The sequence below is a fragment of the Lissotriton vulgaris genome, chromosome 10 (assembly GCF_964263255.1).
Source record: "Lissotriton vulgaris chromosome 10, aLisVul1.2, whole genome shotgun sequence".
In the NCBI taxonomy this organism is placed as follows: Eukaryota; Metazoa; Chordata; class Amphibia; order Caudata; family Salamandridae; genus Lissotriton; species Lissotriton vulgaris.
The window spans coordinates 45,019,983-45,043,453 of NC_141698.1; the positions used below are offsets into that span (position 1 = coordinate 45,019,983).

The window sequence follows — 23,471 nt, forward strand, 5'->3', positions numbered from 1 at the left end:
ATTTCAGCGGTGTATTGGGTGTGTAGATTGGCGCTGTGGTTCCCGAGTTTACCTTGCCTAAAGGTGCAAGTTCTCTCTTTATAATAGTAGTATAGATGAAAGGTCCAGTGATTTCTAGATGTTACCCTCTTCATCTCGTTGACCCTGATCAGAATGTCACAATTAATTTTAATTCAGCAAAGAAGAGTGACCATCAGAATTGCCATGGTGTTAAAGCCCTAGCATATCTTAAAAATTGTAGATTGAGGTTATCAGTGAACACCATAGTTGGATATATACTTGCAAGGAGGTAATGTTGCCATTCTTTAAAGACAGTGCAAATTGCCAGAAGCTCTTTTTCATGTAATTGTGTTGTTTTGTTTAGTGGCACTGAATTTCTGGGACAAGTACGCCACAGGACGTAACTGCCCTGAATTAACATCTCTCTGCTAGAATATAGCGCTGATTGCTTCATCTGCTTCTACAATGAACAGCCTTTCTATGTCTGGATGAGCTAGAATGGGAGCAGTCGTGAAGGCCTTTTTTAACGTGCAAAAACTTGTTCAGCTACTGGAGTCCCGATTAAGTTGGTATTCATATGCAGTAGCTTAGTAATCAAAGTTACTGTTGCGGAGAAGTTGTGAAGGAACTAGAGATAGATGTCTGCAAACCCCAAATACTTGTGAATTTCCTTTAGATTTTTTGAGGTTGGCCAACATTTGTATTGCTTTTAATTTTACTTTCTATCATAATTTTCCCTTGTTGAGTAAAGATAAAACTGAGGAATTTGATCTCAGTGGCATGCAACTCACACTTGTGTAGTTACAGAAAAGCCCATGCTGGTGCAAAGTGTTCAAAATGGTATTGACATGTATTAGATATTCTCCTTCCAAACTAAGAGTAAATGTCATCTATTGGCATGAAGACAAATTGATGTAAATACACTTGCAAAACATCAATTAAATTGAAAGGCTTCTGCCGCATTACAAAGCCCAAAAGAAATGACACAATACTTGTACAAGGATAAGCGGGTACAGAACGCGGCCTTCAACTCATCACTAGCCCTGATTCTGACCAGATGACAGATGACACTGAGATCCAGTTTGGGGTAAATTTTGGCTTAGTGTTCTTGGTTCAATGAGACTGAGACGAGTGGTATACGGTAACAATTCTTAACATGTAATATTATTTAATGCTTGACAACCAATACATGTACGCTGCTCACCATTGTACTTGGGGTTTGAAAATCAATGGTGAGGCTGTCGGCAATTTTGGGGGCCTGATAAAACAATAAAAAAATATATTTATCTACATATTCTAGTAAATTGAGTTTTTATTGTTTGGTTAGAGCATGGATGTGACTACATATAATTTTGGTAGCTGTTTGTGTTTGAGGAGGAGGCTTTGTCATAGCGGAACAGCTGGATGATGTTGCAATGAAGATTTCTACGTCTGGATTTTGCCACTTTTTTAAAAGTCAAGATTCTCTAGTGCAATGAAGCTTCAGGCTGTAGCAGATGAGGGCCTCATGAGGGCCAGATGTCTTTCCAGAGAGGAGCCTCTGAACAGAATTTGCTGCTGTGGAGAAGAACATAGCGGGACCTACTGCAAAGTTAGGCTGGCTGGTCACTCCTACTCAGATGAAGCAATTAGGGCTATATTCTCGCAAAGAGATGTTTATTCAGGACAGTTAGATCCTGTGGCGTACTTGTCTCAGAAATTCAGGGCCATTGAACAAAACAAAGGGCTTTATTTACAAGCCCATTGCGCCATCGATACATCACTTTTAACATGGGGAAAAGTGACTCACCGGTGGTGCAAGGGTCTTGTAAAAAAGATCCAAAGAATGGCAACATTACCTCTTTGGAAGTAAATACCCTATATCCATCTCAAGGCTCACTTCCTATTTAATGATTACTTCATCTGATCCTTCCACATATTTTCAGAAGCCCTGATTTTCACCCTTTGCTTTTTTTTATCTTTCTCAAATTATTGATGACTAATTCTGTTTAAGAAAGTCTTATGAGTTTTCTGAGACTGTCTTGAAGGCAATGTAGTAGGTCCTGCAGGTCTGAAGAAGAAGTAAGGTGATATATGTAAGGGGGGATTCATTTGGTCATATTTATTCAAACTTTCTTTAGCCAATATATGATGTGCAGGGCAGCTTTGGGTTAAGTGCTTGATGTTTCAGAGGGAGCAGCATTTAAGGAACTCCACTTATCTGAAAGGAAGAAGATATGGCACCTGACTACATGGCATGGCACTCCAGCAGGGTGTATATGGCACATGTCACACCTGCTAAAGTAATATACTGCTGAGTTGGGAATTTATCAGGTTCGATAAATTCTGCCTTTCACAACTGGGCTAAATAGTCTGCACAACTTGAAATTCTGAACCACGTGCAAACATGAGCTTGCAAAAGGGGTTGGAATGTATTCAGACTCCATTGAGACTATATTTAGATGGAGGTTTTGAGACTGTATTTAGATGGGGGTTTGGGTCTCTTTCGATGAAGTAAGGTGTTATTTCTCACAAGAGTGAGAACTGGTGCTGGATTGTCTCAGATTGTGTTGAGAACTGTGGTTTAACTTTTGTTTTTGGAAGATCGGATATTAGCTTCATTTTTGATAGCCATTCCTGTATCCAAACGTGTTCAGTGTTGGCAAAGTGAATTATTTTAAGGTTCAGTTCTGTTTGACATAGGAAAAAAACAACCCGTCTTGGAGAATGACAAGTCCCATAATTTTCAGATACATTTGAAAGTCATTAGTGTATTCTTGGATTTTGGTTCTGTGTTTAGAATGAGTAATCAAGTCAAGTCAAAAAGGCTTTATTTCGATACAAAAGTTATCATAAAAGCTACACAATAAAATACATAGGTTCATTTGAGTAAAAAGTGAGAAAAGGGGGAAGGAAAGTACATCGATTTAAGTACAATTGGTTAAAAAAGTTTCAGTTTTCGTATAAAAAAACATTTCATAAATAGTTAGTTAAAAAGGAATTAAACAATTGCTTTAAGCCTTTTAGTTCTAATAATCCAAGCCCATGAAAGGAACTTAGCAAGAGTACAAACATACAAGGTGCGGCAGTCTGACATTAGAATGCGTAAAGCCTCCTCATGGCACTTGGTCCCCAGTTGGCGGCACAAGTGCTTGAGCCATTTCCTTCTTGGTAGGGCATACTCGTGGCATTCAAACAAAAAGTGTGTCACTGACTCTGGTCTGGATATGCACACAGGGCAGAACTCTGTAGTTTGAGTTGGTGGTTTCCACCGGGATGTGAAAGCACGCAGAGGAAGAGTTCCTGTTCTAAATTTAAAGTAAAGGACCCTATCAAATGGTTTCTCAATGATGTCTAAATAGAGTTCCCGAATTGGTAGGTCCTTGAATTTCAGGAAATCCTCTGTGAGTCTTCCCAATGAGCAGTTAGTACTCCGTTGGGTCAGTATCCAGTTCCAGTAAAGGTTCTTAAGCGTAGCCTTTGGGGGAGAAGATCTAATGAGTAATCATGGAGATTGAAAATTGAAGTTCAATATAATGGGGAGAGGGTAAATCCTGCGGTGTTCCAAAAGACACTAGTAGTCACTCATTTTAGAGAGTTCGTCTTGCTGATTATGCTAATTGAAGCTATAAAGTGATCAATTAAGTATGATATCTGTAAATCCCATGCTTTGCTGACAGGACATTTTTTGGGTGCTTGAAAGTCAACCACTTTAAGTTCCTTAGAGAATATATTGCCGTTCCTTCTGCATGTTCTTTAACATTGTTTTGTCATCCCCTGCTCAAGGTAGAATGAGTGTTTTGCTAATATTATGACCCCCCATGACATTGTGAAAATAAAAGATGTGTCTATGACTATGAATCACTGTTGAATTCACTAATGTTTTCTTGAACAATGTATTTCTATGTCCAGGATCAATACAATATTTTACCAAAGCATCCTTGCCATGAAGTTTGCTATCAATGAAATCAATAGCAGTCCTACACTTCTGCCTAACACCACCCTGGGATTTCAGATTCATGATTCTTGTTTCTCTGAATTGGGGGCTATTGATGGGACCTTGCAGCAGCTTTCTAATGTAAAGGAGACAATCCCCAACTATAGCTGTCGTTCCTACCCAAAGCTGGCTGGTTTCATTGGAGATGGCCCATCGGCAGAAGCGCTTCCTATGGCCAGAATACTGGGAGTTAGCTGGTTTCCCCAGGTACAAAATATTCAAAAGAAGTACGAAGCCATATTTAGAAATGATGTTAGACATAATCTGAATAGATCCTGAATAACCTGCATGAAATCATAACAATTAGTGCAAGATCTGATGATTGGTCAATAACCCGGAGCTATGAAGATTCCAAGGGTAAAGATTTGGATTGAACAAGGGAGCATTTTATACCATTTCCAATTCCAGATTTCAACGTTGATTACAGTGATCTGATTTGCTTGTCATTAAGGAACATTTTGTTTTATTGCAACTATCATTCTTCTATTCGGGTGAACCAAACCTACTTGTGAAACCTCTTTTGCAGATAAAATTGTGATGGTATGAGAGAGTTGTGTAGTGTTGCGAAGTATCTTATATTCCGTTAATAGACTGGATTCCACAGTACAAACAGGTAGCTTTTTTATTTACTCATTAGTTTAGGTTCAGAAAACATGAGATTCAGTTACTAGTACGTTTCTACATGATGCCCACCATAAGTGTATACTTCCCTGTTCAGCCTCTGGTCTTAACCGGTGTAACTAGTAGATAGGCACTCTAAGTGACCTAGGAATATTCCATGGAGCATTGCTCTCTTAGTGGAGATGGGACACATATAACACAAGGAAAGCAAAACACAAATCATTGCACTCCTTTGGAAAAACAACAATAGGTGACAAGAACAAAAACAAGGTAAGATTGGGCAAACATGTTGAAGTGACTTTGGGACCAAAGCAGAGCAGATAGAAGCATACTACAGACTTGCAGAGAATTATTTCATCATGACACATCCTTCATTAAGCAAAGTACACCTTAAAACACCACCAATTGCTCCTCAGACTCACAGCCAACCAGTCAATGGAAACATGGATATGGGTCTCTTTCTACTCTCACTCTGAATAGAAGAGGTCTTCTTGTTAATACATCAATAGAGTCCAGATTTATTAACATTTTGTATTTGGGTTGCATCACTTTTTAGATGCAGCCTGAAGCAAAATGTATTTCTGGATTTACTAAGCCACGCAAAGCCCGATTTGTGTGACTTTGTAAAACAAAAAAGGAAAAAAAGGCAATACATAGAACTGCCATGCACTACTTTGAGCCGGGAGGCGTTCTATTTGTGAAGCATGGGGGATCCTGTCCACCCACCCATGTATGTTGATGCACAACCCAGATTTACTAAAGTCAGTCTTTTGCCAGAACAAAAGTCTCCATTTCTTTCGACTTATATCAGTAAGTTTTCTCCAAAGTAGAAATTACAGGCACACCTGCAGAAGCAGTTATTTTTGTCATTCCAAAGGAAGGTAAATAGCTTTCATTTACCAAAAATTGCAGGCCGATATCATTGATTTATATAGATTGCAAAATCTATGCCAAAGTTCTTGCCACACGGTTGGATAAAATGATTCCTAAACTAATTCACCCCACCAAAGTAGGATTCATTAGAAATAGACTGTCCAGTGATAACATTAGGTTGTTTTGCCATGTTTTGGAAAAAGCCTTGCTGTCCACTTCCCCTGTAGTTGCTATAGCAATTGAAGCCAAAAATGCACTTATCACGATATTCTGGCAGTTCTAAACAAATTTGACCTAGGAGAAGACTTTATTAAAATGGTTAATACCTTATACACTCAGCCTGAAGCTTGAGCCAGACTCAGTGGTACAATTTTGACCCAAAACAGGGTATGAGGCAAGGCTATCCACTTTCACCCTTTATTACAGGCCATAATCGACAACAAGGGCATTGCAAGTGTTACATTTGGTGATCTTACAGTTAAGCAGCAGCATACGTGAAAGATATATGGTAATTTACCAAACTGTATCCTCTATTCATGCCTTGACAAAAACTATTGAAGCTTATTCACGAGTATCAGGATATACATTAAATAAAGATACATCTGAAGTGATGCCCTTGAATAATATATGGGGAGCAAAGAAGTACTAGGCATGTCTGGCCTATTTTGGCAAAACACATTTTTAAAGTACCTCAGTATTGAATTCATGATGATCTGCATGAATGCCTTAAGCATAATGAATCAATCTCATTACAAAAGAATAACAAACATCTTGAAAAGCTGGTCCCCAAAATTTCTGATTTGTAGGCGTGAAATTGAATACTACAAATGATGATCACACCCATGATTCATTCTATGATTTCTATATGGCTGAGATACCCGCCACCCCCTCTCAACACGATCCCAAAAGGAGGGAAACCGGAAACAGTTCTTGAAAGTTTTTGGATGTGGGAGGGAGTGACCCTCCCGCGGCCGTATTTATTAAAACAAAAAATTAAACATTAAACGTTTCATGTTATGTACAATTTCATTATCACATTGCGATGTTTGGCTAACCTTAACATATTCTCTAATACAGAGGTTCTCCTAGCCGAACTAGCATCCTACAAAACATTCTCTATAACACTGAAATTGTACATCCTAACGTTTAAGGGCCAACGGCAAGGTCATAACCGGTGTCAAGATCCCTAACCAGACTTACCCCTCCCACTTGGGAGGGGCGACAGCACAGAGGCTTACCTCAAGTGCAACTACTAACAATTTCCCTTGACTTGACGGGGGCACTTAAGACTCGACGCCATTTAAAGGTCGTTCGAAGACTTGTGTGTGGTATCTAGAAGGTATCGTGGACCTCCCCCCACCCCACACAACTTACCGCATCTGCCGTCGCAGATGACACTGGCCCCGGGAAATTCCACAGGAGGGGGCTGTAACCCCTCCTACAAAGGAAGGGGCCTTGACCGCCTTTCCTTTACTTCCGGCGACCCGCCCTTAGACGGGACCGCCTCCCCATTGAGGGGCCAATGGCCACCTCTCCCGAGCGCTCCCATCCGTGTTGGGTGACGCCCACTCATAGGGATCTACCAATTAGTGCTCACCGATCATGACCTTACCGCCTACCAAAAATAAATACGACAATTTTACTCAAATCTATGAAAACATTGGTCGCTACGACCGAAAGAGCATGCTTCAAATGCAACACTACATCAAATCATTTTAATTGTAACAAACTACACGATAATCACCATACTTTATTATGATCAACGACAAACTGATACTTTCACAGCCTGTAAACAAAACAGAAAAACATACTTATAAGATTCACTTTATTGCACAACAACTTGCTGTCCTCAGGGGCTGGTGGGTGGGTCAAAATTGGCTCTTCGTTCTGTCCCGAGCTCACGTGTAGCGAGGAGGTGCAGCTTCGGAGCACAAGAACAAGAGGACGTCTTCTGGTCTTGCGTCCCTTTTTATCCGTCTTCAGGGCGGGCGTAAACCCGCCCCTGCCCGCCCCGGGGGCGTGGCTGGCTACGTCGGTGTCTAGGCCAGCCCACTCTAGGGCGGGAAAAAGCGCGCCCCGGCTACGCCGCTTCGGGCATACCAGCCGAGACGCGCCTCCCGCCCCAAAATGGCTTCCCGGGGGGATCGAGGCACTCCGCCATACGTGCGGGGGGACCGAGTGGTCGCCCCTTTCCATATGGCTGAGATACCCGCCACCCCCTCTCAACACGATCCCAAAAGGAGGGAAACCGGAAACAGTTCTTGAAAGTTTTTGGATGTGGGAGGGAGTGACCCTCCCGCGGCCGTATTTATTAAAACAAAAAAATTAAACATTAAACGTTTCATGTTATGTACAATTTCATTATCACATTGCGATGTTTGGCTAACCTTAACATATTCTCTAATACAGAGGTTCTCCTAGCCGAACTAGCATCCTACAAAACATTCTCTATAACACTGAAATTGTACATCCTAACGTTTAAGGGCCAACGGCAAGGTCATAACCGGTGTCAAGATCCCTAACCAGACTTACCCCTCCCACTTGGGAGGGGCGACAGCACAGAGGCTTACCTCAAGTGCAACTACTAACAATTTCCCTTGACTTGACGGGGGCACTTAAGACTCGACGCCATTTAAAGGTCGTTCGAAGACTTGTGTGTGGTATCTAGAAGGTATCGTGGACCTCCCCCCACCCCACACAACTTACCGCATCTGCCGTCGCAGATGACACTGGCCCCGGGAAATTCCACAGGAGGGGGCTGTAACCCCTCCTACAAAGGAAGGGGCCTTGACCGCCTTTCCTTTACTTCCGGCGACCCGCCCTTAGACGGGACCGCCTCCCCATTGAGGGGCCAATGGCCACCTCTCCCGAGCGCTCCCATCCGTGTTGGGTGACGCCCACTCATAGGGATCTACCAATTAGTGCTCACCGATCATGACCTTACCGCCACAGGTCCGGATAGTTGACCGGCTATCCGGACCCCCCACAAAACTCCTACCTAAAGGTCATGTTTTAACGATTTTAACCAAGCTAAGAAGTCTCCTATGAGTAACTCATTGCCCACCCTCGACAAATGCACACCATCCCCCAAATACATACTGTCATCATTAATACAACTATGCGAGATCGAATGCAATGTCTTGGAACGGAACAACCTACTCACTTTGTTATTCAATTTTCTAACCGAATGATTTAAAGCAGGGATCGAGATAGCCCCCCGCCATACTTTTCGTGGGATCATATGAGACCATGCAATTACGCACCCCGGAACTCTCCTTGCTAACCAACTTACCGTGGAAAGCATAGACTCCAGGAGAAGCCGTCTACCGGTGGTGACCAAATCATTGCCCCCCAAATGCACTATGACTATGGACGGCGGTGACCTCATCCGCTCTAACAAACCCTCAAAGAATGCCTGAAACTGGTCAATACAGAGACCGCCCCTTCCGTAGAAGGACACTCTGTACCCGTATTCCCCAGGTACGTGAATCATGTCACCTGCTTTGAATACGTCTGCGGCCCGTCTCACGTATGAGTGGCCCACGACCCACACCTCCTTCCTCTCAGCCGGTGACGTGCGACCGCTGGCCTGGTGTTGGGTCGACTGCACAGTCCGCCCTGCCGCGTAGGCTTGCGCAACTGAAAACAAACAAAAAACAAGAAGCGTGAGTACATGATTACAGCTTCACAACATGTGCAATCGCACGTACCTCTTATAACAATTGGAGGACCAGCGCCCCACACGTTTCACTTGTTCTACAGTAAGACCCCCGGCTGCAGCTTCAGTGGCAGCCCCTATTCGAAAGGAATGGGTCCCAAATTCGCCCGGGTCCAAGCCCGCTGCGGCGATGGCCATTGCAAGCACCCGCTGAAACTGAAACCTCGTCAGCGGGGTGGCGTCTGCATGCCTTAACAATGTCCCTCCCCATGATGCCACCCTTCGTGCTAGGTAATCTTCTAAGCACTGTACCGGACACATGGATGACCCGGGGATCCTGCGAATGATCGTGCAGTCCCCCCTCCCATCTTGGTCGGTCTTGGACCTGAGAAAGGAGACAATCATCGCATCGCCCCTGATCTGAACATGCTCCCTGCACAAGCCCCCCGCCACATCCTGTTTGTTCCTTGCAACCAGCTCACTAACTCTCATAGCCCCGTGAAATGCTAGCGTAAATGCAGTCCGGAACAAACAGGTCTCGAAGGGAGACGAGCATGTATTAGGGAGCGAGGCCAGTAACTGGGACAATCTATCTAGCCCTATCGGTCGTCTTACGTCTACACTGCGACCCTCTAGGCGTTGCCACCCACGCAGCGCCTTTTGAACTGTAAAAGACGCTGTCGGGTCCTGGATGCCATGGGCCCTGGCAACAAAGGAAATGGCGGCACGATGCCTTTGGGCCGTAGCCACCGATTTCCCAGCCCTACGTAAAGACATCAGAAAAAGTATTACCGACTCCTCCTGACCCCAAAGTCCCCCTCTCTCTGCCCCCAAAAAGGCTAAATAGGCCCGAAACGCCCCTTCATATGCCTTCCTTGTCCTGGGTGCTAGACTCTCTCCCACGAGGTGACGAAGTTCGGGGCCCCGAGAGACCAGAGAGCTTCGGGGAAGGGTGCCGGCTCTGGGTCCGCTGAAGGAAGGAAACCCGAGAAAGCCTGCATGTGAAAACGAGACAGTGCATCAGCAGCCTGATTCATCACCCCTGGGACATGTTTTGCTCTGAATATCACGTTCAGTTGCATACACAGTAAGACAATTTCTTTGAGCAGCCTCAAAATCAATTTACAACGGGCTGCCTGACTATTGATGCATTCTACCACGGTCATATTGTCGGACCAGAACACAACAGAATGATCTCTCAACCCTTCTGGCCAGGTTCTCAGGGCCACCAGAATGGGAAACAGTTCAAGGAAAGCGATATTACCCGTCAGCCCCTTCTCGTGCCACCATAGGGGCCACTTTTGTGCCGACCATTTTGTGCCGAAGATGGCGCCAAAACCTACGCTTCCTGCTGAATCTGTCCATAGCCCAAGCTCTTCGGAGGACACGGCTGGCTTGCTCCAGACGACTCGGCCATTGAAGTCCGCCAAGAATGCTAACCAAATCCGCATGTCCTGGCGGACCTCAGCCGATAACCTTGTGCGATGATGACCCTCCTTCAGGCCCACCATCGCTTGGGCAATTGAGCGGGAAAAAGGGCGAGCCATTGGTATCACTCTCAAGGCAAAGTTCAATTTTCCCACTAATTGTTGCAACTGATGCAGTGTAACTTTGGATGCATTTAAACAAACTTGGAGGGCTGCCCTGAATTTCGAAACTTTGCTTGCTGGTAAACGGAAGCACCCCTCCCTTGAGTCCAACTCGATCCCCAAAAACTCGAGGCAAGTCGTGGGACCCACAGTTTTACCCGGTGCCAATGGCACGCCAAGATGACCCATTAACACACAGAATTCAGCTAAGGCCTGGGCACATTCGAGATTACCGGCGGGGCCAAGGAACAAAAAGTCATCAAGGTAGTGCATTACATTTCGGAAACCCGTTCTCTTCGTGAACACCCATTGCAGGAAAGTACTGAATTGCTCAAAGTAAGCACATGATATAGAGCATCCCATTGGCATACACCTATCCATGTAGAATGACCCCTGGAACCCGAATCCCAGAAGACGCTGATCGTCTGGGTGTACCGGGAGCAACCGGAACGCTGACTCGATATCAGATTTCGCCATCAACGTCCCGTGCCCCAGGCGATTCAAGATGGCTACTGCCTCATCAAAAGATGCATATCGCACCGAACAAACCTCTGGATCAATTGCGTCGTTCACCGAAAGACCATGTGGAGCAGACAGATTATGGATCAAACGAAACTCACCTGGGTCCTTCTTGGGGACTACCCCTAACGGAGAACAAACGAAATCCGGTACCGGGGGTACACTAAACGGGCCGGCGACCCGTCCCCGGCTAACCTCTTTCTGAATTTTTTCTTGCACTACAGATGTATGTTGTAAAACGGAAAGTTGGTTTTTGCACATCCCTACACCCTGAAAGTCCCCTACCGGGATGCGGAAACCATGTGTAAAACCGTTCCGCAGCACCCCGGCAGAAGTACGATCCGGGTATTCGCTGAGCCAGGGAATCATTGCCAAGGTATCAATCGGGGTTGGTAAAGGCGCCCCTCGGCCTAGCTTAGACCTGTTTGGCGCCTCCCTTACCCCCATTCTCACTCGTTCTGGCTCTGCACGATGACTCAGGATGGGATGACCCACACGTACTACATTCGTGTTTGAATTTACACGATCCAGGAGGCCTGGTACATTTCCCCTTGTTGAAATTAAAACAGAAACCCTTTCTCCCTGTATTACCTGCGGGCCTCGACTGGTCGCCGGTGCTCGTACTTGGTCGAAAGGGCGTCCCCACGTTTTGGCGGGAGTAATCAACAACATTGCTCCCGGCCAATGGCATTCTTAACATTCCCGATTCTTTCATTTTATCCCATGTTAGAGAATCGTAACAATCCCAAGTCAAACTCTTGTTATGTTCCTTTTCTTTCCTGAACAGATTATCGTAACAAAACCAATGGTTACCTTGATACGTTGTCGAGTAACCCATAATCCTTGATTGATAAACGGGAAACTCAGGAAGCAACTCGGGCCTACGTTCCCCCAAAATCGATGTAAAAATACCCCATGCATTGCCCCAATTGCCAATGTTCTCATTTACCTTAAAGGCGGCCATTTTTGCGCGCCAAACACTCGGATGCACTAAGTCCTTCTGACTTTTCACATGCTCCACATCATAATGATCAACAAGCAAGGAAAAAATATTCACGTATTCCCCTGCCCAGATCTTTTCCTTTATAGCTAACGGCACATGTTGTCCCAATCTCTCTCTACGAGAGGGTGCTGACTCGTCCCTTGCAATCGGCAATGGCCGCTTACCTGAACTGGACGCAGCTTCTGCCGCTTGCGGCTTGTCTATCCCCGCCAACGGCGCAGCCACTCTAGCTGCCTCTCTCTTCTCACGAAGCCCTTTTATCAGTGCCTGTGCCTCGGCAGCCGTGGCGCCATCACTAATATCCCCCAACCAAGCTGCTAGCTGTGCTGCCAGCTCGGGGGGCATGTCTTCCTTAGATGTCGGGGTGACGACAACGGGGATTGGATTCCCCTCCATCGGTACTGGGGTCGGCGCCTCGAGCGGGGCAGAGGGAACCGGGACGTCTCCACCGGCTGGAACCCTTCTCGGCCTCTTAGGTCTCCCGCCAGCCGGCGCAGGGCCCGAACCCTCCTCCCCATCTCGCTCCGCCAACCGTTTCTTTATGTCGGACACCTCTTTGCAAAGGGCCCGCACCATCTGGTCGGTCGTCATTCTCTTTGCTCCTTTCTTGGGCATCTCTCCGAGGAAGAATCTAGAAGACAAAGAAAAAGATCAAAACGCTCAAAATTGGCTCTTCGTTCTGTCCCGAGCTCACGTGTAGCGAGGAGGTGCAGCTTCGGAGCACAAGAACAAGAGGACGTCTTCTGGTCTTGCGTCCCTTTTTATCCGTCTTCAGGGCGGGCGTAAACCCGCCCCTGCCCGCCCCGGGGGCGTGGCTGGCTACGTCGGTGTCTAGGCCAGCCCACTCTAGGGCGGGAAAAAGCGCGCCCCGGCTACGCCGCTTCGGGCATACCAGCCGAGACGCGCCTCCCGCCCCAAAATGGCTTCCCGGGGGGATCGAGGCACTCCGCCATACGTGCGGGGGGACCGAGTGGTCGCCCCTTTCCATGATTCCAATCTCCCTATCAAAAGGTTTATTTTGCAAACTAGATGATATTTTCAACAAATTTCTTTGGAGTGGCAAGAGACCATAGATGTCTTGAAAAAAAACTTGGATTACCCAATCCTACATAATGCATTCCCTCACACTATATCCTTTACTCTATCTATCCTTCCTCACTTCCTTCATGCTTTTCTTTCATCCTCTCTTCCTCTGCTATTTTCTTTATTCCTATCTTCTTTCCTTTCTTACTTCTTTTTTTCACCTCTTACTTCTTTCTCCCTGCTTTTAATCCTTCCTTATCGATACCCTGCATCTATACTTGCTTCTTTTCCTATTTTTCTTCCTTCCTTCATTCAAATTTTCTTTCTTTACGCCACCCTTCTATAATCTCTCATTCATGGAACCAGGTCTTGCTTCCCCACAAACATGTCAAGATTTATAATTGTCTATCTAGTACTTTGCAATTCCCTCATCCAGCCCCATGCTGCAAAGAACTAAATTGTAAAAACTATTTGTAAGAAAATAAATATATGTTTATATCTCAACAGATAAGTTATGCTGCAGCGCTCCCAATCCTGAGCGATAAATTCCTGTTCCCATCTTTCCTTCGGACAGTGACCAGTGTCTCATTCCAGCCATATGCTTTGGTGCAGTTACTGCTCCACTTTGGCTGGACATGGATTGGAATTCTATCCTCCAGCAGTGACCTAAGTCTACAAGGCAGTCAGATGTTTAAGAAGGAGGCAGCAAAAAATGAGATCTGCATTGAATTCTATGAGACTCTTCGCACAGAAACCTTCAAGACCTCGCTAGCAAATTTAGCTCACATTCTGGAGACGTCCTCCGTTAATGTCATTGTCTGTTTTACCGCTTCCGATATCCTCCCAGTACTTAAAGCAGTGTCTCCACCAAAGATGACCAGGAAAATCTGGATTGGTGTCACAGGCTGGATTCCTTCGCAAGTGTTTTCCTTTAGGGACCTATGGGAAATACTGAATGGCACACTGGGACTGGCTGTGTACAGCGGACACATCCCTGGGTTCAAAGATTTCCTTCACAATATCCAGCCTTTTAAAGAGACTGAGGATGTATTCTTGAAGCCGTTTTGGGAGTCGGCCTTCAACTGCAAATTGGTGAATGGATTTAATGAAACAAAAGATGGTAACATTGGGTATAATGGTAAAATTTGCTCAGGGAAAGAAGAACTGGAGTCGCTTGATGTTTCAGTATTTGAAAAGAATGATTTTAGGTTTCCATACTCTGCATACAAAGCTGTCTATGCCTTTGCCCGGGCATTGCATGATCTGCTTAATTGCAGGCCACATGAGGGTCCCTTCACCAATAGGTCATGTGCAGATTCTAAGGATTTTAAACCTTGGCAGGTATGTACCTTATACATTATGTGGATATTCCTTCTCAGGCACCGCAAAACATTAACGTTTGTATATTATGCCTAACAGTTTGAAGACCCTCTTGTCCCTATAACCATTGACACCTCTATAAATGTCCTCTACAGTAATGGTTTATGCATGTGAGTGTTACTCCACTTGATAGCTGATCTCTGACAATGATACTTTCATTGCAAAAACCAAATGCTAAATGTTTTCCTCTTCAAAGTCAAAACAATTTTGGGATTTCAGGTGTGCTCACAAATCCACAAACTCTTGAGTAATGTTTGCAAATTGTGGTCCTAGTAGGGAAATCTTAGGTGGGGATCAACATATTGCAATCAACAAAGTGTATCACTGCACACAGCAACTGATGTTTTTACATCCCCATGCAGTCATGGAATTCCTAGGGAAGGATGTGGAAGAGAAAGAACGCAGCCCTGACATAGGTCTTAGCTCTCACAGGGCCCAAACAATGAGACTCCCAAACGTTAATAAGCTTCTATGAGGAATTTTGCGGCTGGAGTGGTGTGGCTCACTGGTTTGAGGCAGCAGACCCGGAAGCAGAGAACGGCCTGGGACCAGGGTTCAATTCCCGTTGCGGCAGAGTCGTGGACCAGGGTCTGCGGACTCGATAGTTCTCGCCTCGGTGCCTACTCCAGCCAGGGCTCACACTCGGCAACTCTGGGCATTAGCTTGCCTCACCTCTACAACGGCCCCCCACATTCGCCGGGGATGCCTGTTTTCACCTTGGAGATACCCAGTAGGGACCATCTCACAGGGAAAGCCAGGACGGGTTCCCCAGCGGTCTACAGCGCCACGACGCCTCAGGGCAGCAGTGCGCTTTACAAGACACATACATTTACATACATTTACCTTTGGCAGCATGGTATGACTAGTAATGCCTTCCCCAGAAAAAAATGAGTTTAGCATGCGTGCAATAACTAGAAAAAAACAACCAAAGCAAGGAAATAGAAAATGTGAATGGTCTTAACTAGGGTACAGATATACAACTACGTTTGATGGTTACAAACACTCCAACTTGAAGTTTATGGCAGCCAAATGCTGTGTTTAATGTTTTAATCCCATTTTAGGAATAAGCGAATCAGTAAATGTTTTCAGACTCCAAAAATGGGATAGAGAACCCATAATGATTTGTTATTTGGAAGGGATGTGTTGAAGGCATACCTTCTACACACTAATATGCATTGTATCAATGTTTTACACCTGAACACCATTGAAAAGCTACTGATGAAGTGGCAAGTCATTTGCAAAAGAGATCAGACACACGCGGGTGCCTTGTCCCACTGACAGCTCTAACCTTCAGTCTAAGAAACACTTCTAGAGGAAAATATCTTCAACTTTTCAAAATGTAAGTGCTACAAAGTATCTGTTATATGGATTAGGAAAGCTTTCAACAACCTCAAACCTTGTGCTGCAAAGCAAAGTTAAGCCCCCATAGTAGTATTCGTTTCAGCAAGAGTTTCAGGTCGGCTTTCGTCCAGTACATCATTTTTAAGTTTTGGGAGCTTTGCTAAGTTCAGACATATTCATAAGTAGCCACTCAGACGCCAGACCACTTCTTTTATTTAGAGGGGAGATCCCATAACTCAGCTTCCTGGTCCACAAGAAATGACCAGTAGCACTGGTCTAATGAAATGCATTCACATGAAAAAAAAACGTTCTCAGAATCAGGGTGTTCTACACCCAAACCTTCCACTCCAAGTTTATTTATTTATTTATTTATTATTTAAGCTTGTAGAGCGCGACAGCTACCCGTAAGGGTCTCCCGGCGCTAAGATACTGCAGCTAACAAGGGATGGTTGGCCAATTAGTTATAGATCGAAAAGCCAGGTCTTAACGGCTTTACGAAAACAAATAAGGCTGTCCTCAGACCGAATGGCCAAAGAAAGTGGCCAAGTGGCATATTTATGGCAGATGTGCACCATCCTTGCACCACACAGTGTGGTACATGCACGACACAAACTTCTAAGTCAGATATTCTTTGCATGGGTTAAAAAATCTGGAGGAATGCAATGCAGTGCCAATCACTGTGTTGCATTAATCTGCCCAATGGAGTCATTCTATGGGTATTGCAAGGGTGTTCCCATGCGACTTCCTTGGTTTTGACGCACTTCCAGATTTACCAAACCTATTGAACCTGGGAATGCATCAAAAGGATTTGCCTCCCCAGGAGAGGTGTAACGAGGAGGTTTTCTAATTTCTGCCTCTCAGGATTGTTTATGTGCAGGAAGGTGCCCTTCCTGCACAAAAACAATGCTGCCTACAATACAGACACCCTTGCACCATGGTGCAAGGGTATCTGCTTTAGCATAAGGCTGCCAAAAAAGTGCCATCAAAAGGGAAAAAGACGGGAATGCATCATATTGGATAAATAAAAATCATTCCTGGACCTTCCCTGTGACGCAGGGCGGTGCAGAAGGTGACTTTCTGCGCTGCACTGCGAAAAAAATGTTTAAATATGCCCCCAAGTGTATCTATCAAAGTGATGTACTATTTGTCCTGGTAATTTGCTTCATGCAGAGAAATGTGAATTTCTTTACAATGATCTTCATCTGGATACCTTTTGAAATCTTATTTTATGATTTGTGTCCAGATGCTGCACTATTTGAAAAATGTACACATGGAGACGACTAACGGCAGTCATTTGCTTTTTGATGCAAGTGGAGACTCACCACCATTTCTGGACTTGCTATACTGGCACGTGACCTCTAATGACACAAGCAGTTATATTAAAGTGGGAAACTATGATGCAGCTGCTACTCTGGGCCCTAAACTGATCATTGAGGAGAGTTCAATCCTATGGGGTGGAAAATATTTTCAGGTAAGACATATTTTGATTATCTTTGAGGCAAGACAATTACTTCAGAAGTTGCAGATTCGAAATTAGATAAATAACACGATTTCTGGAATCTAGGTGCCAGAGAGTTACTAAAATACTTAATGGCATTAATTTGTTGCTAGGTTGTGGCTAGACATGCCTTACCAGGGAGAGGCCACAGCTGGCACCACAGAGGACACATCACTACTAAGTTTCAGCTAGGATCTATTTCTGAGCTCAGGAAGGGGGTGGGGGGATCTGTGGAGTGTATCAAGAGTGGGTGGGTTCTAGCAAGGCTATAAAGAATGGTGTTTGAACCTCATTGAAACCACAGCTGAGCCAATACATCTCGTGGATCAGCCGCGCTGGGGTCTTCCAGGATCATGTCCACTGGGAGCCAGCTGGAGACAGGCAATGTCAAAGGCCTCAGTGGCTGCCTCTGAGGAGTCAGCAGTGGTGGCGTGAGATGCTCAGAAATCCCTGCTGGGCCACTCCGTCCCCTACCTGATGATCAATGGAGAGACGTGACGTGGAAGGGACGGGGGCCTCAGAAGTGAGTAGCCACCTGCTTGAGCAGCCAGATTACAACCCCTGCCACATCCCTACCAAGGCTCACTCTGACAAGCTGGGATTACAGGGAGTTTGCATTGTTGAGCCTCAGAGACAGGAGGGGCAGCAGAGGAGCCCAGCATGCCCCCCCTCATACCACAAGTATAAATAGTCTCCTTAGTGCCTGTCCCATAAAGAGAGGGGGTGCACAGCAGCCCCCTTCTATGACTCTGCTCCACTGTGCCTCTGCCCACTGGAAGGGTGGGGTGCCCAATAAAAACATTATAGGGCCCTAGATTACAGAGAAGGCGTTATGCTGCAGAGACGGATGTGTAGCCAAGTGTACCTCCCACCCAAAACCACAAGCATAAATAGTCCCCGCAGTTCCTGCCTCATAGGGAATAAGGGAACATGGTCTACTTCTGCAAGGATGCATGATGAGTCCAGTAGATCATGTGGTCAGTGAATGCCCTTCTTTCATTCTTTTTGCGTGCTCTCCCGGTCGCACTTGTCTGTTTCAAGTGTGAAGTCCTATATCAAATAGATCGTCTTTATGTAGGAGAATACCTTGAGGCACTGCGTAGAAGAGCCCATGCTCTCTAACGTATATTGGTAATTCTCCACAATTATTCAAATTCAGCTCAGTCATTACTGAGATTCCCCTTCCATCTGCCTCTAACAACAATGATGCCTTCATGCTTTAACTGAAAAGGGGAATACATGCCCTGAGAAAATGACAGACAAACAATTCTCACTGATATCCTGAGTTCCACAGAGTGTAATCTATGATATCACCAACTCTAAATCACATCAATATTCTCAAGTGACAATCATGCTTCCATGCCTTTTGTGCATGAATGCCTTCTTTGAAATTTCAGTAACCTTACGAGCAGTTGTGCACAGATAACACTGTTTGAATCAGACAACTAAGTAAATTACAAATGCTCTTAATAGCTCTAACTGATTCACTGCTGACTTACATGCTTAATCACACTGAATGCTCACCATGACAGTCATAAAAAACCTATGTATCTGCATTACCACTGCTTGTCCCAGCTACCCTTCATCCTCACAGTGACATGGAAATGCATTAAAATGACCATACATTGGTTACACCATTTCCCCAAATATACATCACCTAGCTATTTTCTTCTTTCTCCTCTATTCATGCAGAACTCGAGACCAGCTGTGCATTAGTCCTTGTCCTTATGGCTACTGTGTTAAAGCACCAAAAGCTATCCAACATGCTCATTGTTAGTCATGTGTTTTGAAACTCTAGTTAATTAATATTGCGTTTCTCAAAACATCCTCAAACTGAATGAATTAAACTTGCTACTGTGCTTAAACTGAAATTGAACCTGAATAGATTTCCCTCTTAAGTAATATGATCAGTTAATTCCCTGTAGAAGCTGTGTTGAAATGGAGAAACTTACATATTACTATTAGAATCTACCTTAATGACTCAAATCAATGTGACACATTTTAAATTGTGAACCCACCTGCTAATGGTACTAATAATTAACCTGCAAAAACAACATATTTTAAACAATTTGACATGATGGGTTCTTAAATATAAATAACAAGACATTTTAAGGCACTCATTCAGCCCTTTAGGGTGAAAAGTATCCAAAGTCTTAACTCAAATGATTATCCCTTGAAGACTTTTTTGCCCATATCTGTGGCTAGTTTTCTGATATATTTTCCAAAATCCGGAACCTCAAATGTGTTACTTTATGTTTCTGCTCAACAAAATCATTAGCCGCTGTGGATTTTTTTGATATCTTTGAATCTTGCGTTGTGTTCTGTGATATCTGTTTCCTTTTTTTCTTCTGATTCCCTATGCACAATAAACCACAAGAACATTTCAAGACATAAAGGCAGTTTTTAGTGTCAAAAATACCATTGTGTTGAAGTTTAATACAATGTCATTTATGAGGGTGATTAACCACTGTCCCTTTAATTACATTTGTAGTACATACAATATCCACATGATGTGTTACACCTGATAGTACTATTGGTTTGTCTTAGAGTAAGTTGTGACATTACTATTTCTTTTAAGTTCTCAAATAAGCAACTGCTGTTTTATTGCTAAACAAAGTACTGAAATCTTCTTCCACCTGGAGTAATTCCCATATTTTGTTTATAATCCTTTTAATACCAATCTAGTATTCTCTCTCTTAGTCGATTTTTCAGTAGCCTGTCTCTTGATAGTGCATCATCTCACATTTTTGCCACTCTGATCACTGTTAATGGATAGCCCCTCTTATAAAATCATCCATCATATTTTTCTGCAATGGATTCATATTTGGAAGAATCAGAAGTTATCCTCTTTAATCGGCCTAAAAATTGAAAATGGCAAATGTTTCTTCAAGAAGGCTTCTGGATGAACACTTGAATAAAAGTGTGTTGTTTTTATCTGTATCTGTCGGATTTTTATATACCTTAGTAGTGATGCTTGAATCTCGAATGGTTAATAATGTATTCAAAATAGATATTTCATTCTTACGGGTGATGTAACTGAACTTCAGATGTTGATTCTTTTAATGTGTTCCATGATAACTTTATTCCAAGACGTTCATATTCCCATTCCAAATCAGGAAAATATCATCAATGAATCTTCCATACATCAGAATATCATTTTGCCATTTTTCATCTTTATGGATATGTACTTCTTCAAATGGCAATTCCAATCTCTACAATCATGGCTCAAAGACCATGTAAATTCTCATTCTATCTTGGTAACTTATCCAAGCAAAATTCAAGCGTTGGTCACCATTAAGCATGGGCGAATTTTGCGAATCTCGCGTTCGCGAATTTTGCGGATTTGCGAACTCGCAATCCGCAAAATCCGCGAATTCTCGCGAATTTGCGGATTTTTTTTTTTGTGTTTGCGCGGGTTTCTGCCAGTTCGCGAGGGTTTTGTACAATGTCGCAAATTGCGAACTTACCTGTCGGGTCGCAAGTTTCGCGAACTTGTTGTTTCTACGTGTCCAGCCTGTTTGGGACACTCTTCTTCATCACTGCCACTCTCTGTCACCACTGCCACTCTCTGACTACTCATGCCACCCTCTGGCCCACCCATGCCACCCTCTGTTTCATCACAGCACCCTCTGGTTGTCCAGTCAGTGTACATAATTGTGGCAACGCAAGCACACCTTCCCTGCCTCAAGTGACCTGAATTAATTTGGGGCTGATTAATGTGTCACAGAATATTTTTTTAGCTGGCACCTGCTTCCTTAGTGCTTCCTGATTAGTGATCTTTTGCACTTGCTAAGTGCTTTCATTGTTGCAAAATTAGTTACAACACCTGCCCTGCCCCAACTGACAATAATGAATTAGGGGCTGATTAATGGATTTGAACTTCCAGCCTGGCTCCTGCTTGTCTCCCTTAGCTGTAATTCAGGACCTTTGTGGCATATGTGTAACTATTCTGAGGTTCAGAGCAGGGTCACATAATAGTTGCAACTGGCAACTGAACTCTGGAGGGGCCCCTCAGGAAGCACTACAGGAAATGGCTACTAATGATGAGCCTGAACTTTTGAACCTGGTAAGTAGTTTCAGTTTTGCTAAGATCGTATTTCTGCAATTTTGCACTTATTCGCGGGGCGCGAAGTTGTACTGGGAAGCCGCGAACTCACGCGAACAGTGCGAGCAAAATCCGCTGCTCGCGGATTTGCGGATTTTGCGGGAGATTCGCGAATCTCGCGGATTGCGAATTTACCGAAAATCCGCAAAATCCGCGAGCGAAACGGATTTTCCGCCCATGCTTAGTCACCAGTGCAGAATGCATCATGCATCGAAAGAGGAGGTAATGGGGTCAAATAAATATTTCTCCTCACTACACCTTTCTGTGGTAAACACCTCAATTTGATGCAATTACAGCTTTACAAACCAAAGTAAATCTGAAAACGCATGAAATCCACGGGTGGGTGCATGGGAATGCCGATACTCTACCCTTGTAAGAAATGTAACTAATTTCAAGGCCACAAACTTGTGGGGCTTGGTAAATCCACAATAAGCCTATTGCAATGCCCTGCCTCTAAAGGCAGTTTGCCCAAGACAGATAACAAAGGTTGCTGAGGCTGTTGCCAAAGTCTTGGGGTATTTTTACATCCACTAATGGACATTGGCTTCTTTGAACCTCCAAATTTGAGCAGGAAACCTACTCAGCTCAGGGCTTTCTAGCTCCCCTTGCTTCCACTGTGTGACATTGGCTCTTCACTGAATGACTATGTGAAGGGAGCTGTTATTATGTAGGTCATGCTGGCACCATGTGAGTTGGCAGGTCCAGTTTGCCGATTTCATGATGATCATATCGACTTTTCTTGCACTGAGGCAATTGGACTTTATATAGGCTTTTCTATTTTTTACTGATTTAGGTGTATGCAGCGTCTTAGAGAAATATCTTTCCACATATTGACATAGTCATATGGTTACTTATTGATGGTTTTGAATATTTCTTGTAAGCAATTATTAGTAGTGATTTAACATGTGTTTTTAAGTCTTCTAATGCAGATGCTGGAAAAAGGAGCTGCGTGTGATTCTATTGACAACTTGTCTACAAGCTGTCAAATAGGGTCTAGGCCAGCATCAAGTGGAAATGTCCAAACTCTGGCTCATTGAACCATTAAATCTTAATGGCAAAGACCTCTAAACATCAGATGCCGGGTGCTGATAACCTAATTTACCTTTTTTGACTTAGTTTCCAGGTAATTGTGAAATGTCCACAAACCTTACAGTAACTCACAAGGTCCAGACAGGATTGACCAACTTCATTGTCACCTATTTGGAAAACAATGTGGTCTACAGCTCAGGTTGTTTCCCACAGGTTGGACAACAAGACTACTCTAGTGAACAATCAAAGCACCTTTCAGGTTGGGATGAATACCTGTCCTTGATGGAAGTGGTAGTCATTAGTAAATTGGCTATGTACATATCCTTTTCCACAGAACTGCCAGAAGTTTTGTTGTGACTCACTGTTTTTCAAAAAGGCAACATTGGGACATTCAACAGCTGTGGAAATTGGCTCCTTCAGTGTCGTTTTTTTTGCTATCAGAAGATCTAATGCTCTTCAAACAGTTTGGTCCAGCCCAGAAAGTGAGGCCAACAAATCATGGCTTGTGAACCACAAGCCAATTTCAGTTTTAAATGCTTAGGCCTATTCCAGATTTTGAATATTCTAAGTTATCATGATCAGCGTACACAGTAGCTAGATGTTGGGTATCAACCAATGGTACCTCCATTCATCCATTGACTGAGTTGATAGCTGAAAGTCCATACCTTCTATGTTTCTATTAGTTTCTGGTCCTCGGAAGCTTGTTTCCGCTCCAGGGAAGACATGGCTTGGCAGTTCGGGCTGGACTGTTCCCATGAGGCACAGGGTCAGACTGATTTGCATATAGCCATGTCTGAACTGGGGCGGCAGAGTGGGCTAAAGAACGGTGATGGATTAAACCTAGATCTTTTGACTG

General features: G+C 44.1%; 1 protein-coding gene across 1 annotated transcript in view; it reads left to right on the top strand.

The window, feature by feature from the left end:
- LOC147684533 (extracellular calcium-sensing receptor-like) overlaps positions 1-23,471 on the top strand; it is a 67,738-nt gene that overhangs the window by 7,070 nt on the left and 37,197 nt on the right. Inside the window, exons 2-4 of the mRNA XM_086939693.1 lie at positions 3,892-4,183; positions 13,770-14,603; positions 17,227-17,454. Of these exons, the coding sequence (XP_086795819.1) occupies positions 3,892-4,183; positions 13,770-14,603; positions 17,227-17,454 (1,354 nt within the window). The remainder of the gene's footprint in view (positions 1-3,891; positions 4,184-13,769; positions 14,604-17,226; positions 17,455-23,471) is intronic.